The sequence below is a fragment of the Tachysurus vachellii genome, chromosome 21 (genome assembly GCF_030014155.1).
Source record: "Tachysurus vachellii isolate PV-2020 chromosome 21, HZAU_Pvac_v1, whole genome shotgun sequence".
Lineage (NCBI taxonomy): Eukaryota > Metazoa > Chordata > Actinopteri > Siluriformes > Bagridae > Tachysurus > Tachysurus vachellii.
The window spans coordinates 12,152,291-12,171,868 of NC_083480.1; the positions used below are offsets into that span (position 1 = coordinate 12,152,291).

Genomic DNA, 19,578 nt, shown 5'->3' on the forward strand with positions numbered 1-19,578 from the left:
TATATATATATATATATATATATATATATATATATATATATTTAGTAAACACTTTATCCTGGTCAGGATTACGTGGCACCCTGAGCCTCCTCTGGTAACACAAAGGATGAGACACCAGTCCTTTAAAAGAAACACACTTGTTCACACATTCACTCGCATATCCAGTTCACCTACGGCGTGTTTTGGACACTGAGAGGAAACCAGAGAACCTGAAGGAGACCCATGTGAACATGGAGATTATAACCTAAGCCCAGAAATGAACCAGGGAACCTAGGAAAGCTGTGAGCTGTGAGACAGCAATGTTACCCACTGCACCTTGCCGTATAATATATTCAGTTCCAGTACATTAATTTGATTGGAGAAAAGTGTTTGTATAACATTTTGTATAACGGCACTGGGAGATTTTGCTGTTTGTATCACTCCACTTGTCTGTGTTCACTACCTACAAATTACAATACTAGCAATAGATTTCTTTTGTTGAAGCTGTTACTACACTTCAGTCTGTGCATCACATAACAACAAGCAGAGAGCTACTGTACAGCTGTGGCTTCTTTGGGAACTACTTTACTTTGTGGGATGTTGTGGCTGAGTGGTGAAGGTGGAAGGTCATGAGTTCAAATCCCAGGTCTACCAATCTGCCACTGTTGGGGCCCCTGAGCAAGGCCTTTAACCCTCAGTTGTATAAATTGTAAGTCACTGTGTTTTAAGGGTAAATGCACTTTTTTTAAGGTAAGAATGTAACTCTAATAATAATCATGTAACTATATGAAATAGTAATATTACTATTATAATACTATACTGGTGTAAAGGTCAAACGGCCTTCAACAGAAGTTTGCACTCTTCTCTTTGTTATTTTAATTAAAATGTATGAAAATTAGTGTCAACAGCAGTCTTGTTCTGCTTTCATATTCAAGTGCTTTCAAGAAAATGAAAAGTATGTAGTTGTAATATGTACACTTGTGTATCTTCTGCTTCGAAATGTGTTGGCTGCAACATCAAATGGTAAGATCAAAGATTTGATGAAAGACTCGAGAAACTCTGTGAACTTGATGCTTTTAATGATAAAAAAGGTTCCTTTTTTTCCGCCTGTCCAAAATCCACTGTGTAATTTTATTCACAGTGTGGCAGCTGAGATAAAAGCGTTGTCATCCTAATTACTACCCAAAATCTGAGCACACATCACAGAAAGGTCTGCTACACCGGTGCTGTTTATTCAGGTTTAGTGCATCACGTTGAGAAGCATTTATCAGTGCAGCGTCCTAGCTATTTTAACTAAATCTGTTCAGTAAGACAGCAAGTGCAGATATTTTGAATGTAGACAACTTCAGTTAACACGTTTTATTAAATTGTTGTTTAACAGATATGAACATTAACCCTGTTGTTATATATTTGAACTCATTTCATGCTTGAAATTTGTCTTCTATCGGCAGATTTATCAACTTTTATAACTAGAAAGGAGTTAACTTATCTGTAAGCAGACTTATATAATGATTTTATGTTTAAAAATAAATTTGTCTCGAATTAGGTTTATTTTCTCATATGTAACATAGACCATAGTATCACATAACATATCATTTATTGAAGATGACCACTTTATAGAGCAAACAGACTAAATAAAACACTCCTTCCACTGTGTTGTTCTACATTTTGCACTAAAAAGAAAATGGCATATTTTGCAAAAGGAACTTTCTATGCATATAATCATCTCTAGCCTTATGGGCAAGATAGATAATTATAGGATTATAGAATTAAAGAATAATTATAGAATAAGAATAAGAATAAAAAAGTATTATGTATTATGTTGATAATCTGGAATATACTGACAATCCACTGTGAAACGCTTTGTAAATATCGTTATAAAAAGTCAGAAAATTCCTGGTGTAAATATTTTGATTCACTCGTGGTTTTGAATCGGTTCTCAAAGATTCACTTAACAGAATCGTTTCAAAAGAATGAATCGTTCTGGTATCGCGACAGCAAACGGTTTTCAATAAAGTTTTTCAGTCTCTTTCATTTCAACATGGCGGAGTACGATTTAACAACCAAAATCGCTAATTTTTTAGACCGACATCTTGTTTTTCCGTTACTGGAATTTCTATCCGTAAAAGAGGTATGAGCGTTCTTATAATAATCCGTGTATCGTGTGATGTTTGCTTATTTTAAAACCAGGATTTAATGTATGATCTGACTCACGTGTAGCCGTTTAGCTAGTAGCCGGCTTGGAGGCTAGCTGCGTACGCACGGCTAGCTGCGTACGCACGGCTAGCTGCGTACGCACGGCTAGCTGCGTACGCACGGCTAGCTGCGTACGCACGGCTAGCTGCGTACGCACGGCTAGCTGCGTACGCACGGCTAGCTAACAAAATTCTTTCCTGACAAGCTCGCTCAGTTCCATTAAAAGACAACACATTCTCCACATCGTTTCATTTAAATGTTATTGTTGTCGGCCATCATTTCAACACATTTATAGTTAAAATACAAATTAATTGATTATCTGATCATAATATCTAGCTTTGTTTTGTTAGCCGGTTTATTTAAGCAGCCCAGTGTCTCGTTAGCCGTGCTGCAGAAATCTAAGTGAAATTTGGTCTTGTTTTAGATTTACAATGAGAAAGAGCTCCTTCAAGGAAAGCTGGACCTCCTCAGCGACACCAACATGGTGGACTTCGCCATGGACGTGTATAAGAATCTTTATGCAGACAGAGAGATTCCACACGGTAAGTGTGTCTAACTTTTCTCTTGATCTCATCACGTCATCTCTACCATTACAATATTGTCTAACCAGAACATGAGTGATTAGGGATTGCTACTGAGTGAACAGATTTAACTGAGTGTTCCTCCTTCTGAAAGAATCCAAGCTCTTAGTGTATGGATGAAGTGAAACACTCCAGCTTTGGAAAACACATTTGTTTTATGTTAGTCATGTGTATTAAGTGATGTTTCCTTGTTTATCCTTTTGTTGGTTCAGCGTTAAGAGAGAAGAGAACTACGGTTGTGGCACAGCTGAAACAGCTCCAGTCAGAAACCGAGCCCATCGTCAAGATGTTTGAAGATCCAGAGACCACCAGGCAAATGCAGTCTACCAGGTAGTAGTAGTAGTAGTAGTAGCCTTTATTGTCACTGGTCACAGGTACCAGCGAAATTAGCCATCAACCTGCCCAATCATACAATACATACAATATGACAAGGGGGGGACAGGACAGGAAGACAGGGGATTGAAAAGAAATACAGCATAACATGAGGGAAGGGAGGAGAAAAAAAAACAACCCCCAGACTATGCTCCAGTGGGGAGTACAGTGTGGGAACAGGAAAAAAACACCTCAGCAACATAAGCACATAAACAGTACACCATAAACACACGACTTGCAACAGGGGAGGGGAGTGGGGCGGGTGGAGGTAATCCAGCACAGGCAAGCAGCCTTCAGGTCCTGCGGCCTTTATCTTCGGTGCTGGTCACAGACCCGCTTGTCAGACTGGCGGTACAAAGCGGCGAAGGCATGGGATGGGGGGTGGGGGGTGAGTGCATATCTTTGTGTGTGTGTGTGTGTGGATGTATGTAAGTGTAGGCCTGGAGAGTCGTTGCTCCCGGCATCAAATCTTGGTGCCTCAGTCCGCAAGATTGTCATAGCTTTACACAGCAAATTGCCATGGAGACAACCTTGATTAGGTCCCAAAGAGAGTCAACAATCAGCAGGTGTCTGTAGAAGTGGGGAAAGGAACACAAGAGCGTCTCGCTGCAGTGCTCTTCCAGGGGAATTGTTGTTCCAACAGCGACCTTGGCGGAGGCCAGTGCTGGTTGAGGGGAGCCGAAAGCAGATAAGATTGGGATTGTTTGGTCTCGGGGCGAGCATCGATCATGACGGGCAGCTTTGGGAGATTTTGAACAGCTGTTACCGTTTTCTGATTCTCTCTATAACCCAGGGCAATGCCTAATCCAATCAGCAGAACTCCTGTTATCATGGTTCCGAATAGGTAGATATCTTCAATGTCCTCCACGGAAAGAGGCGCCAGACACACGAAGCGCCACTTCTCCCACGCGTCCATCATATAGCCAGCTGCGAACGTTCCGGCAGGGCAGTCAGGTTCCCCCGAACCCAAGCTTCTCGTCGAGAAGATGGTGTCAATTGCGTTGAGAGACCAGTTTATCAAATCCATGATATTATTTTAGTTTGGAGAGCAGTGCGGTGAGAATCTCTCAAAGTATAAGACAGTAGATGAGACGAAAGAAGCAAAGCAGGGAAAGTAGAGGGGAGGAGAGGGAGAGAAAATGCGACCGCCTTCGTTGAGAGCCAGAGGTGGGAAAGGTGGGAATGTGACCAGTTACTTATGCTACAACGTTTTAAATAAATTATTAACTGCATCTCTAATCAGAATCAGAATTTGGTTCCAACTGTTTATGACTCTCAAATGTACAGACATAAATAACACTATACTATGTGCATAGGACAGCTTCAATGACTGCAGTGTAGAACAGCATCAACAGCTCCTTTGGCAGACCGTACTTCCTTAATTGACATAGAAAGTACATGACGTAGAAAGTGCTCGGCCTTTTTGATGATGGAGTTTATGTTGCACTCCCATTTCAGGTCTTGGGCTGATGGATATTGTGAGGGGGAGTAGTGTTGAGAAGTCTTTCCTAAAGTCCACTATCATCTCCACAGTTTTGAGGGTGTTTAGCTCTAGACTGTTCTGACTGCACCATAGTACCAGCCGCTGCACCTCCTGCCGGTATGCAGAGTCATTGCTGTCTTGGATGAGACAGATGAGCGTAGTATCATCTGCAAATTTCAGGAGTTTTACAGTTGGGTCACTTGAAGTGCAGTCATTAGTATAGAGGGAGAATAGCAGTGGGGAGAGGACACATCCCTGAGGAGTGCCAGTGCTGATTGTCCGAATGTTGGCAGTAAAACCTCCCAGTCTCACCTGTTGTTTCCTGCCTGTTTGTGATGTCTTGCAGGCCTTTCCACACTGATGCAGGGTTGGTAGCTGAAAACCTGCTTTTCAGCCTTGCAGAGTAGTTTCTTTTGGCTTTTTTGATATCTTTTGTCAGTAGGTTCCTGGCCTGCTTATACAGAGTTTTGTCCTCCCCTCTGTAGGCATCTTCATTGGCATGTCAAAGTTTTTTCAGTCTGGCTGTGATCCATGGCTTGTTGTTACTGAATTTGCAGAAGGTTTTAGTTGGCACACACACGTCTTCACAAAATCTGATGTACGATGTCACACAGTTCATCCAGTCTGTCAGTTCCAGCCTCAAAGATATCAGATATGCAATCAGTGCAGTCAAAACAGTCTTGTAGTTTCTGCTTTGCCTCACTGGTCCATCTCTTTAGTGTTTTGACTACAGGCTTAGCAGATTTTAGTTTCTGCCTGTATGTTGGAATAAGATGGACCAAGCAGTGATCGGAGTTCCCCAAGGCTGCCAAGTTTTGGTAAAACAGAGAGCAGCGGAGCGTGCAAAGTCTTTTTGTTCAGAATCAGTTTGTACATTTTGTTCTGCATTGAGTGAACAATGTTCACTTGGTTTCCTTTTATGTGGGGATGTGGTAGCTTTGTGGTTAAGGTGATGGATTACTGATCAAAAGGTTGTGAATTCAACTCCCAGGTCCACCACTGCCACTGCTGGGCCCTTGGGCAAGGCCCTTATCCCTAAATTGCTCAGTTGTAAAAGATCAGATGTAAGTCCCTCTGGATAACAGCGTCTGCTGAATGCTGTAAATGTAATGTAAATTTAATACAGAATAATATATACAGAACAAGTTCCTAAAACAAATGTCTTCAGAACCAACTGATTTGCACATTTTAATTACATTTTTTATTTTATTTAAATTATTTCTGCATACATTAGGCCTTTAGCTGAATGACACGTCAGAGCAGATAAAGCCCTGCACATTGCAGGACAGGGAGGTTGGTCCAGGACCAGAACCTTCGATATCCACAATGTGAGCAACATGTAGAGATGCTAGCATGTGGCTATGAAATAATGGTGTCGCTCATTACATTATAATCATTTGTAACTCTTGTTTACATTATCTGGAAGGATTAAAGTTTAGAAACGCATAGTTTCCTGTGTGGCTCACAAAATGTTGTTCCAATCATACATGAAGGCACTATTATTTCTAAAGAACATATGAAGTTTTTATTTATTTTTTTTTTCTACTCATGTAGTTCATCTTAGTCTTGTTATAAAAATGAGGTTAAGTGGTTGTTGTTTTGTGTCACAGAGACGGGAGGATGCTGTTTGAATACTTGGCTGATAAACACAATGTAAGTTGCTGTCCTCTGTCCCTTTTTGTTGGTCTGATGCTAGAATAAATTCAAGAGCTGCTAATGTGTGTTTGTGTTCAGTTTCGTCAGGAGTACTTGGACACACTTTACCGGTATGCTAAGTTCCAGTACGAGTGCGGTAACTACTCTGGTGCTGCTGAATATCTCTACTTTTTCCGTGTGTTGGTGAGTTTTGCTATTATTTGTATTTCTGTTTGCACAATTTCAGCTTCTTTTCAAACCGAATAAAAAATTCTTTATTTCAAATTGTTTCACTATATATATGCTTACTACATAAGGTATATATTAGGGGTGGGCAATATGAGTGATATCATATACTGACTCTTAAAGACATTTGTGTGATGCCTTTTTAGATTTCTGCATACAAACATGACGCATATCTAGATTTATACACAGAACATTTTGTTATTTAATGTCTGCAAAATCTAGTTGTTTAAAAATGTAGTTTTAAAAATAAAAGAAATTATAAACAGTTCATTGATAAACTTCAAAATTACAAAAAAAAAAATTAAAACTAGCTGGTTTGAATTATGAAAAAATAGAATTCAACAATATTAGCTTATCCACGATATCTCAAAGAGTTTTATGGCACAAATTTGATATTACAAAGCCTTCTGTAATGTATATACAGAAAGAGGTTGTTCCAGTAAATTTTATACATTTATTCCTATATCAATTATTTTTGCCAAACACAGGCTGCATGTTTAGACAAGTAAAACACTTGATCTTAAACATTAAATACAATTATTTCTCCTAAACTTAATGTACTTAATTGCATTTTGAATAGTATTTTGGCAACATTAATAACAGATCCCTTTATGCAATTAAATAATAGGACAACGACTGAAAGCAATGAATTCCAGGAAACTGCTGTGGATATGTAGACGCATCTCTGTGGAAGATTGGATGCTACAGCAGCAGTTACCTGTCTCTTAATGTTAAATCATTAACTTGCTGATGGTCTATGTTACTAAAGAATTATGTTGAAACTTTCTTTTGTCTTGGTTTGAATTTTTTCCCCTCTCAGGTTCCTTCCACAGACAGGAACGCACTGAGCTCTTTGTGGGGAAAACTGGCCTCTGAGATCCTCATGCAGAACTGGGAGGCAGCTATGGAGGATCTGACTCGCCTCCGTGAGACCATCGACAACAACGTGAGTTTGGAGCGGTTTAAAACACATTTTATTAATGTGCCAAATTCTAGATTTTGATCAGCAATAACATTAAAAGCACCTGTAAAGTGGTGGGATTTATTAGGCACCAGTCAGTTTTCAATGTTGATGTGTTAAAAGCTGGAAGACCCAAGCAGGTCTTATGGGGTCTTCCTGGTACACAGAGATTAGTACCTAGCAATCATATGCCCCTTTTCCACCAAAAAGAACCGGGTGCTGGTTCGGAGCTAGTTCTGGTGCTGGTTCAAAGTTGGTTCCACTGACAAACCTTCTAAGAACCGGTTTGCCTTTCCATCGGTTAGAGAGCCATCACAGAGCCGAGTCTGACGTCACTGTATACAGTACATGTCACGTTTCGCAGCAACGTTAGCGCAGCAGCGGCAAACACATCAACAATGGCGGATGTTGCTTTACTGTTAATGCTCATGACTTTGCGAACCTACATTGGCATCCAAACGCGGCATCCAATCCAACGTGTATGTGCAGCTCGATGTAATTTGTATAAACGGAGGTTGTAATCGAGAAAGTACCGTATTTTCCGCACTATAAGGCGCACCTAAGAGCCTTAAATTTTCTCAAAAATCAGCCGTGCGCCTAATAATCCCAAAATGTGTTCCAAAAATCTGTAAAAATGTTGTTGTGCGACTTTGGTAAGCGCTTGATTGACTGTCGGATCATTTCCCGCTGACACAGGGAGGTAATACAATACTGGCAGCGATAAACCAATCAGAGAACATTACGTAATACGTACAGTCCGTATGCTTACCTCCGCCACGCCTCCGGTAGGTATACTACCGGTATAAATTTGTTTCTTCCTAACCATTATGTGCTCCACACTCCAGTCCAGTAGATGGCAGTAAATGCACCTTAAGTTCGTTTGCCATACACCAATAAAAATCAGAAGAAGAAAAAGAAGACAACATTTGTTTGTCTAAGGACCCTTGAAAATGGCACCAGTGAAGAGACATGCTTACGAGGCACAATTCAAACTACAGGCTATCAGTTACGCGGATATAAATGGGAATAGAGCAGCTGCGAAAGATTTCAACATCAATGAATCTATGGTTCGGAATTGGAGGAAGCAAGAAAATGAACTGCGCCAAGTTAAGAAGACACATTAGATGAGGACTTTGATGGATTTGTGGGAGAAGATTGATTAAAAAATAATGTGTGTGTATTGTTAAATAGTAGAATAAAGTTGAACTAAACTCACTGTTTTGCTTCTGTTACCTTTTTTTGTAGACCGTATGTTTTAGCATGCGCCTTATAATACGGTGCGCCTTATGTATGGGTTAAGAACAGAAATAGACCCCGTAATTGAGACTGCGCCTTATAATTCGGTGCGCTTTATAGTGCGGAAAATACGGTACATATTATTTTGTCATTAACACAGGAAAAAAAGGCAGCCTTAGCATGTAGCTACCTACTATCATGTGTGTGATAACTGATCATATTGCGGTAAAGTAAATGTGTATTAAACATTAGTATACTTAAGTTACATTATCAAAAGCGCTAACAGTAGCCCCTGATGCAAGCAGTTCTTAAGTCTAGACCAGCAACATTTTGGTGCTACTTAAGAACCACTTTTCCTGGTTCAGAGCCGGTGCTTTGGCTGTCGAAAAAGAAAGAACTGGTTCTAAATTAGGCTCTGGCTCCGAACCAGCACTCAAACTGCTTCGGCGGAAAAGGGACTATAGTCCTAGTGCCATGGGTGTCCAGAGCTCATAATAGAACGTGTAATATGTGCCAGACAAACAAGTCCGATCCATCTCGCAACCTATAGATAGATACCATAGCACACCTTCCGAGCTGTTATGGAGTCCATGCCTCGAAATGCTAGGGCTGTTTGACTTTCAGACTTAAGGAACATGTTAATATATTTTCACTTCTTATTAGTCAGCAGTTGAATAATACTCTTTAACTGAATACAATTAACACTGCTTACATTTTAATAATAGAGATATTGGTATTTGACAAAAAATGAATGCATCATACTTCATAGCATCATTTTGTGCAGCCTTATTTTAGTTCTTTGCTAACCTGCTCTGTCAACAAGCAAGAACATGAGTGTACGGTTCATTAATCTTATAAATCTGTAGATTTCAGCAGGATATTAGCTGAGCTCTGTGCTTTATTTTTCATGTGATTACACTGTGATTACTTTTCAAACACATCTGTATTACAGAAAGCTTTTACGCTGTACCATTTGTGTGATGAATGCGTGTTTTATTCATTTTTTCCCTCGTCGTAGTCGGTCAGTTCTCCTCTCCAGTCCCTGCAGCAGAGGACGTGGCTCATTCACTGGTCTCTGTTTGTTTTCTTCAATCACCCCAAAGGCAGAGACAACATCATCGATCTGTTCCTGTACCAGCCTCAGTGAGTACAGCATGCTGAAGATTCATATCGGAGCAAATGCTTGGTTTGTAAGCGCAGAATTAACACACTGTTTGAAAGGCAGGAATCTGGGAGGCAGCAGTGAATTTTAGCATGACCGGATAACAAGCTCAGACCCCATTTCAGCACTCGGGTATAATGCAAAGCATACATCCAGCCTGTTTGTTCTGGTCTTATGGCTTTGCGTATATTTTGAAAATTCTCATTTGTACAGAGATAGGGCCAATTGCACATGCTTTATATTCTCAGGTCTACAGTTATGGAGTGTATACTTTTTCAAAGCAGAGTTTCTCAGCCACTGTGTGGGTGGTGTACAATTCTCAGCATTGGAGTGACACTGACATAGAAGTGTATCATGTACTGTATAGGAGTTGTAGTATTTAATATATCCCAGCCTCACAGCTCATACACTCATACCAGCATTACCAGACATACCACTGTTCTACTTTACGTAAGTTATGAGTTATAACAGTGCACTATGTTTTATTAAAATTCAGTGTTTACTGTTAAAACTACCAAATGCACCACAGCGGACTGCTATTTGAAATGTAACTCACTAAAACTGATTTCTTAATGATAGTTAACACATGAAAAAGTGAAATCTTATGCAATCTGGTTGCATCTTTCAGTCACTATCCCAGACACCTGAAACAGGCAGATTGCATAGCTATGAGATTTACATTTTTTTTTGCCCTGAATTTATTATTTTCAATTAAATTTTTAACAAATAAATTTTACTTATTTGAAGTGAAAGTGACGTGACATACGACTTATGGTGACCCGTACTCAGAATTCGTTCTCTGCATTTAACCCATCCAAAGTGCACACACACTGTGAACACACACCCGGGGAGCAGTTGGGGGGTTTGGTGCCTTGCTCAAGGGCACCTCAGCCGGCCTGAGACTCGAACCCACAACCTTAGGGTTAGGAGTCAAACACTCTAACCATTAGGCCATGACTTCCCCCTATTTGTATAGCACTTTAAACAATGGACATTGTCTTAAAGTAGCTTAAGTAAGTATAGAATAAGTATAGAAACATAAAGTTTTTAAGTTTAAGTTGAATTTACTATTTATCTCTAATATTTATCCCTAATGAACAAGCCTGAGGTGATGGTGGTGAGGGAAAAAAACCCCTTGTGATATGATGATAAACCTTGAGAAGAACCTCATCCTCATTTGAGTGACACTAGACAGTAAATAATGTCCTTTCTACACCAGTTTGTAGTCGAGTGGAATTGTGACATTTTACAGCATTTCTCTGTATTACAGTGTAACTCCTGGTGGTTTCTGGTCGTTTTTTGCAGGTATCTGAATTCTATACAGACCATGTGCCCACACATCCTGCGCTACTTAACCACAGCAGTCATTACTAATAAGGATGTGAGGAAGCGCAGGCAAGTCCTCAAAGACCTGGTCAAAGTGATTCAACAGGTAAAATACTGTTTTATGCTGTTTTAATACTGTTAGGAGGGGGGAGGGTGGGGTTGGGAGAGAGAAGACCAGACAAAAAAAATCCCCAAATATTTATTTTATTCATTCATCTTCTACCGCTTATCCGAACTACCTCGGGTCACGGGGAGCCTGTGCCTATCTCAGGCGTCATTGGGCATCAAGGCAGGATACACCCTGGACGGAGTGCCAACCCATCACAGGGCATATTTATTTTATTTATTATTTTTTATTAAGAACTGCATATACTCTAAGCCTTATCTGGAGGAACATTTAAAGACAGCAGAAATAATTTGATCAGATGACAATGAAGGTTTTATAAAATGGACAAACTCAAGTGAGGATTAGTTATTAATTTAACACTATAGTAGTCTTCCATTTTCCATCAATCCTCATGGTCACCCGATAAAGAGTCACTTTATTTCTGTCGTCTTTCTGCTCACATCCAGAGATTTTTCTCTCTGTTTTTCTTCATTGTGCTCTCATTACTAATGAAAGTCAATAAGAGCATTATCCTGCAGGGGTTTAAAAAAAGAAAATGGCCATTATACTATAATGACTTCTCCAAACAACCCATTAAGCTTTGTGTTCTATTGACACCACAGTACCAGGATAAATAGCTGTATATTATAAATTAATGATCCGTTATTGTGACACACACATCCCTGTGTTTTTTATAGCTACCTAAATGTGAAAGTTTTCTTCACTCTAACACAGACACCTTGAGGAAATGCCCAAATACCAGGTTATACAATGGGGTTCGAAAGTTTGGGCACCCCAGGTAAAAATTTGTGTTAATGTGCATAAAGAAGTCAAGAAAAGATGAGAAAATCTCCAAAAGGCATCAAATTACAGATTAAACATTCTTATAATTTGTCAAAAAAAGTTAGATTTTATTTCCATCATTTACACTTTCAAAATAATAGAAAAAAAAATGGCGTCTGCAAAAGTTTTTGCATCCTGCAGAGTTTATACCCTGTACTGCCCCCTTTTGCAAGTATCAACGCTTTTTGTAGCCAGTCAAGAGTCTTTTAATTCTTTTTTAGAGGTATCTTCGCCCATTCTTCCTTACAAAAGTCTTCCAGTTGTTTGAGATTTCTGGGCTGTCTGTCACGCACTGCTCTTTTAAGGTTTATCCATAGATTTTCAATTATGTTGAGGTCAGGAGATTGTGAAGGCCATGGCAAAACCTTCAGTTTACCCCTCTTGATGTAATCCACCATGGATTTTAAGGTGTGTTTAGGATCATTATCCATTTGTAGAAGCCATCCTCTCTTTAACTTCAGCTTCTTCACAGATGGCATCAAGTTAGAATCCAAAATTTGCTGAAATTTGATTGAATCCATTTTTCCTTCTACTCGTGAAATGTTCCCTGTGCCACTGACTGCAATACAACCCCAAAGCATGATTGATCCACCCCATGCTTAACAGTTGGACAGAGGTTCTTTTCATTAAATTCTGTGCCTTTTCTTCTCTGAACGTACTTTTGCTCATTCCGGCCAAAAAGTTCTATTTTAACCTCATCGGTCCACAGAACTTGTTTCCAAAATGCATCAGGCTTGTCTATATGCTTGCAAACTTCAAACGCTGATTTTTGTGGTGCGGATGTAGAAGAGGTTTTCTTCTGATGACTCTTCCATGAAGACCATACTGTATTTGTACAAGTATCTCTATAGTGGAATGGTGTACCACAACTCCAGTGTCTGCCAGATCTTTCTGGAGGGATCGTGCAGTCAAATGTGGGTTTTGACTTGCTTTTCTCACAATCCTGCGAGCTGTTCTGTCTGATATTTCTCTTGGTCTTCCAGTTCTTGCTTTAACTTCCTCTGTTCCTGATGACTGCCATTTCTTAATTACATTACGAACAGAGGATATTGGCTTCTGAAAATGCTTTGCTATCTTCTTATAGCCTTCTCCTGCTTTGTGAGCGTCAACTATTTTCAGTTTCAGTTTTCTAGACAACTGCTTAGAAGAACCCATGGTGCTGATTGATGGGGCAAGGTCAGATGAGTCTGGGCATTTCAAACCTTTGAGATTGACATCACCTGGTCTTTCTAGACAATGATTGAGAACAATCCATGACACTGTCAGGTCTCAGCTTTTCAAAGGGGGTGGTGCATGTTATAAACTCTGCAGGGTGCCCAAACTTTTGCAGACACCATTTTTTGTTTTCTGTTATTTTGAAAGTGTAAATGATGGAAATAAAATCTAACTTTTTTTGACAAATTATAAGAATGTTTAATCTGTAATTTGATGCCTTTTTGAGATTTTTTCATCTTTTCTTGGCTTCTTTATGCACATTAATACAAATTTTTACCTGGGGTGCCCAACTTTCGAACCCCACTGTATGTATATGTATACGTGTGTAAAATATATTATATATATATATATGTGTGTGTGTGTGTATTTTATATATATATATATATATATATATATAAATATATAAATGTATTTATTTATTTATTTTTCCCTTCTCTGTGGGACTGTAGAGCTTTTTCTTCCTGTATCTATTCTTGTGCTTGCCTATAATCTATGCCTTTCTTAAAATGCTGCTGCGAGTGTAAGTAACTCCTGGTGAGCTGGTTGCTTCCAGTCCTGAATAGTTGATGTGAGCTGTCATATTAGTGGAGGGATAATGCTAAGTTCTGTTTTTCTTTCCTGCCTCAGGAGTCTTACACATACAAGGATCCCATCACGGAGTTTGTGGAATGCCTGTATGTTAACTTTGACTTTGACAGTGCTCAGAGGAAACTCAGGGAGTGTGAATCGGTAAGCTCACGACCTGCTCTGTGTGTGTGTGTGTCTGTGTGTCTGAATTTTTTATTTTTCATAGGCTAGACTTGTCATCTCTGGTAGTTGGAACCAAATATTAGCTTAGGTTTATAATCCACACTGTTGCTTTGAGCTCGAGGTCCATTTGCACGCTGTATCCTTGTCCTGTGTGATTTACTGCTTCTACTCAAAGTGCCACTGCTGTCAGAATAAAAGCCTTCAAGCTTTTCCTCAGATCTATACGGCTCTCGCGTCTCAGTTTTCCAGTAAAGGAAAAATAATTTCTGAACACACTGCATGTCAATATTTATATAGTACGATAAAGCTTCATTTAGAACAGGTTAATCTATTATCTATGATCTTTATGATCTGAGCGATCCTGCTGGACATGTCATTGATCACTAACTTATCCAGAGTTATGTTAGAAATCATAATGCCATCGCTTTCTGAAAGAAGGCTTAAAGAAGGCAGTCTATACTGTGAGTGGCAGGAGACACAGCTAATCTGGGAAGAGTGAGTGAGATTGGGGGAAAGCTAGAGAACGTTAGATGACAGATGACAGGAAATGTTCTTGTTTGTATTGTTACCCAGCAATTATAGCAGCTCTCAATTCTGTTTGTTTGTATTTTTGCATTTCAAACACCATCAAATTAGTATTTAAGTTTGCTTTAATTCCAGGGGACTTCTTTTTATTTTTTTTGCCTTTATGTTGTGTACTTTATCTACAAACCAGGTTTAGCTAACATGATGATGTTTGCCATCTAGTGACTAGTGAGACACTTCTGTAAACTTCAATTTTACCCTCAGAGTCGCGTGAATAATGAAAAGCACATCACAGTTCCTTTATTAGACAAAATATGTAATAGTTTTCAGAGAGGAACTTTCCTTTAATCTCCACTAGAACTGAGACTATGGCATAAAATGACGGAAAGCCTTATTTAAATTACTCTCAGTGCTCATCATGAAACGATCACTAATGAGGGAAGAATAATTAACTAGAAGTTGAATATTTGCCACTTTTTCTTCTCCAGATTTGGGGCATAATTGGATGTCTGCAATGTGGCATGATTAAAAAGAGAACAGTTATGCTTCATTAGTCTGATTATGCAGCATAAATACCAGCATTTGGTACCGAATGCATGCTGATTAATCATGTAGCTGACTGGATCTAAACTGAGACGCAAACGAAGCATCTAACAGTTTACACACATAAAACTTCCATGCTTTCACTCTGCAAATCTCTTCTTTCACTTAGTAAGTTTATTTTTTAGAGCACATTTAAAATCGACTTACACTGACCAAAGTGCTGTACAAAACACAATACAATTACAACACAATTTTCTGGTGTCTGGAGGGAGATGATTCCTCAGTTGAGGAGCAGCTACTGCAAACACTGTCATTCATTCATTCATTCATGTTCTACCGCTTATCCGAACTACCTCGGGTCACGGGGAGCCTGTGCCTATCTCAGGCGTCATCGGGAATCAAGGCAGGTTACACCCTGGACGGAGTGCAAACACTGTCAGCTTTCGATTTAAGTTGAGATCTAGTAGGGACGTGTTGGAGAGCATGTTCCAGAAGACCTAAGGGACCTAGGTGCTGAGGTACAAATGAATTAGGTCTGTAATGTAAGAAGGTGCCTGTCCCATGTGCTTTAAAAACAATTAAAAGAAGAGTTCTGCAGAGATCTGGACCATCTGCAGACGTGCTATTGAGGATTGAGGGAGATCGATATACTGTATATACGGACCTTGACTCTTTTTTTTGAGGGGCTACAGAAAAAGAACAGTTTTCTCTGATAGAAGTTCTTCAAGGTTCTGATATGAGGATATTTAAAAAATTGCATTTTAAAAGACTAAATAAGTGCAGTTACGTTCTTAAAGCGGTGGCATTTGTTTTCTAATATACAGCTGAATCTCTTTCTAAAGGAACAAAGTGCATATAAGACGTGGCTGTTTTTCACTATATAAAACTTTCTTTACAAAACTTCAGTGGTATGATTATGTAGTATCATTCTCCTTAAAGAATATGGCATGACTTATTTTAGTACTTCTTATTAGTATGTCACCAAAGCAGGTCTTTGTTTGAAGGGGCAATAAAGTCATAAAATTGTCTTTTCATTTATTTCAATTCAATTCAAATGGTCTCAAAGCAGAAACAGAATAAAATAAAAAAAATTTTACTTTAAGCTACTATTTATCTCTAACAATTTTCCTTAATCAACAAACCGGAGGCAACAGTGGCAAGGAAAAACTCCCTGAGACAATATGTGAAAAAACCTTGAGAGGGACCAGACACAGAAGAGAAGCTCATCCTCGCTTTTACTTACTGACGCCTCTGTGCTATAGTACCGTTACGTGCTCACGGGTAATGTGTAATCAATTTGGATTTGTTTTCAGGTACTAGTGAATGACTTCTTCCTGGTGGCTTGTCTGGAGGATTTTATCGAGAATGCTCGCCTGTTCATCTTCGAGACATTTTGTCGGATCCATCAGTGCATCAGCATCAGGTACTGACTATAAAGCGTAGCACGGTAATCCTCTTAGCACTGTAAAAAGTGGTTAGCTTGGTGTGAATGTGCACTCTCCTGCCAAGATCATTGGGATTTCAGCCAAGCCCTTAGGAGAGCGGATACGAATTGCAGAGGGTTGATTTTAGGAGCCGTACAGATTGAGCTGAAAGAAAAAGAGGGATACAGCAGTATTTTCTTTGTGTGAAGACATGGATGCTTCTCTTTTTTTTATTATTTATTTATTTATTTATTTTTTAAATATTTTGATCTGTTCATGTCCTGATTGAACCAATCAGTATGTATCTGTTATCATTGTAGCATTTATTTTATATACTAAAGTAATATAGACAGCTTAATAGTTAATAATTCATTCTCAGAGACATGGTTTAATGAGTCTGTTGATCAGCACGGAGATGAAACTGTATTGATTTAACTTTAAACGGTTTGCCTTTTATTGTCATTTTTACATTTTTACTCTGCTTTCTTTTCCTCTATTTTATTTTCTCTTCTCTCATGCTGTGTTGCTCTTCCATTCCATCTGCAGCATGTTGGCAGATAAGCTGAACATGACCCCTGAGGAGGCAGAGCGATGGATAGTAAACCTAATTCGCAATGCCAGGCTGGACGCTAAAATCGACTCCAAACTGGTGAGAAAGCCCAGAGGCCCCGCTGCTTCTTTTTCCATTAGTCCAGTCTGCCAGTGCCATGCAGTCCGGTGAGACCAATGAAGCAACCGATGAGCCGTTAGATTTTATCAGCAGCTTGTTATTCCCTTAAGCCTCTTCTGGGAAGCTTCATGTGTGATTTTAGAAATTGGTAGTGATGGGTAAAGAACGTAAACATCAGTAAAATCTTCAGGCTTCTTGCAAGAGAACTGAGTGTAAAAAAAAAAATAATAATTTTTAAAGTAATTTTTGGTTTCATTTAAAAATATTTCTTTTCCGCATAATCTGGTTTTTCTAATATGAAATGTCTATAATTACAGCCAACATTTATACTGATTTCTTAAACCATCATTCATTCATTTTATTTATTTGTTTGTTTGTTTGTTTGTTTCCTGTCTTTGAGGTAATTCTCAAAATCTTTCAAGCCTGATCCTTGACTAGGCACATTTTTTTGTTGCCTCTGCTTTCGTTCAGTGCTTTCAGGTTTTTGATTTATACAATCAGCTTTTATTTAATATTCTCAGCATTTTTATATTTATTTTCTGAATGTCTCCTTATAATGAGTTTTTTTTCCCGTCCTTGAATTGGATCTTTATTTTTAACCTATACACTTATTTCAATTCTTAAAACTGCACCAAATGTATATGTAAATTGACTTTAAATACTGTTATAATTTCTCTACTCAGTATAGTGATAGTAAAAGATCTTGAATCTGCATGGTAAATTTCGTGCCTTATCTCTAACTTGGAAATCTTTAAACTTGGAAATTGTTTCAAAACCAGCTTTGCTCCATATTAACGTCATTTTCTCTACATTAAACTCTGTATTAAAGTGTTTAGATAATAAAGTGTGCCCTTGGGCTCTGCAGGGTCATGTGGTGATGGGAAACAACGCCGTGTCCCCGTACCAGCAGGTCATCGAGAAGACTAAGAGTCTGTCTTTCCGTAGCCAGATGCTCGCTATGAACATCGAGAAGAAGATCAGCCACAGCAACAGAAACGAGGTGCAGAATGTAACCGAATGCCACATTAAATAAGAGAGGAACATGTCTTCTCATCATTTTCTGTATAGAGTAGACATGTACATGTGTGGTGTAGAACTGATCACTTTTCTTAATGCTCAACCAAAATTATTCTAACTTTCAGAAGAAACTAATTATTACATTTTCTTTACAGACACCGAACTGGGCTGCTCAGGACACCAGCCTCTATTAGACCAGAGGGAACGTAGCCATCTCTATTACACTCAGCCAGTGATACAGCTAGCATTTTAACTTTATTTTTTATTAATATCTCCCAGTCATGAAACACAGATTTCTTTCATGCTTCATGTTTTTAACTCATTTTAACTACTTTTGTCAGTATTGTATCGTAACAACTACAACCTCGTACAACCCTGTACACTGCCTGTCTGTATTGATGACGTGAAATAAACCAATCCCAAATTTGCATGTGTTCTTTATCATGTTGGTGATCAGGGTTTTGAGTCAAAAAGTTCTAAATTGAACAAATTGTTTATTTATTTATTTATTATTATTATTATTATTATTGTTTCCTTGTTGAGATTACTTTTAGTTTGCAAGCAAAATTAAATGTCTAAATAATTGTCATTAAATGCCAGCTTAACATGAGTTAAACATGACACAGCAACATGTAATTATTTATTTTCCACAAATCAAAGCTAATGTGTTTTGCATTGCACTTCTGTGGCTGGGGGTTTGATTTCCTCATATATCCACTCTGTGTACTCCGGTATCCTACCCAGTCCACAGACATGTTGTAGGATGACTGGCATCTCTAAGTTTTCTGTACTGTGTCATTGGGCATCCCCTCTCTTTGTGCCATGAGTCTCTGGGATAGGCTCGACTCCGCTCCAGGTTCCCCACCACCTTGTGGTGCAGGAAATGGCTGGATTTATACCTTGCTTTGTACATTGTTTAATATTCCGTAAACTGTTCAGGGTCTTAATAAATCCAAAAAACAGTAAAGCAAGAATACACTGTTATCATGTCATGTACATACACTTAACACAAAAAAGCAATTTAGTTATAGCCTTTCCTACTTGGTCTTTGAGGTGGGAGGAAATTAAACCCTGTGAAAGCTGCAGAGAAAACACACTATCTTCATGGCCTCAGGATCTATCCTGAGCTCAGGGTAAAGAATCTATGCTACTTGTTAATTTGGCATATCTAGACTACTGCTGATGTGTTGCACTACTGACTGAAAGGTTTCAAGCTTGAATCCCAGGACCAACAAGCTTGAACTGCGCAGTAAATGAGATAAATGTACAGTTAGTTGCTCTGGTCACTGCAGGGTTGTAAATGTGTGT

At 38.9% G+C, this 19,578-nt stretch overlaps 1 protein-coding gene across 1 annotated transcript; it reads left to right on the forward strand.

Annotated features, from left to right (window-relative positions):
- The first annotated feature begins 1,980 nt into the window (after positions 1 to 1,980).
- Positions 1,981 to 18,698, forward strand: eif3eb (eukaryotic translation initiation factor 3, subunit E, b). Its single transcript, XM_060857081.1, has 13 exons — positions 1,981 to 2,110; positions 2,600 to 2,717; positions 2,969 to 3,086; positions 6,222 to 6,264; positions 6,346 to 6,450; positions 7,313 to 7,438; positions 9,708 to 9,832; positions 11,157 to 11,283; positions 13,969 to 14,070; positions 16,473 to 16,582; positions 17,130 to 17,232; positions 18,119 to 18,253; positions 18,426 to 18,698. The coding sequence occupies exons 1-13, from the start codon at positions 2,021 to 2,023 to the stop codon at positions 18,462 to 18,464; spliced, it is 1,341 nt and encodes a 446-aa protein (XP_060713064.1). The 5' UTR covers positions 1,981 to 2,020; the 3' UTR covers positions 18,465 to 18,698.
- The last annotated feature ends 880 nt before the right edge of the window (positions 18,699 to 19,578 follow it).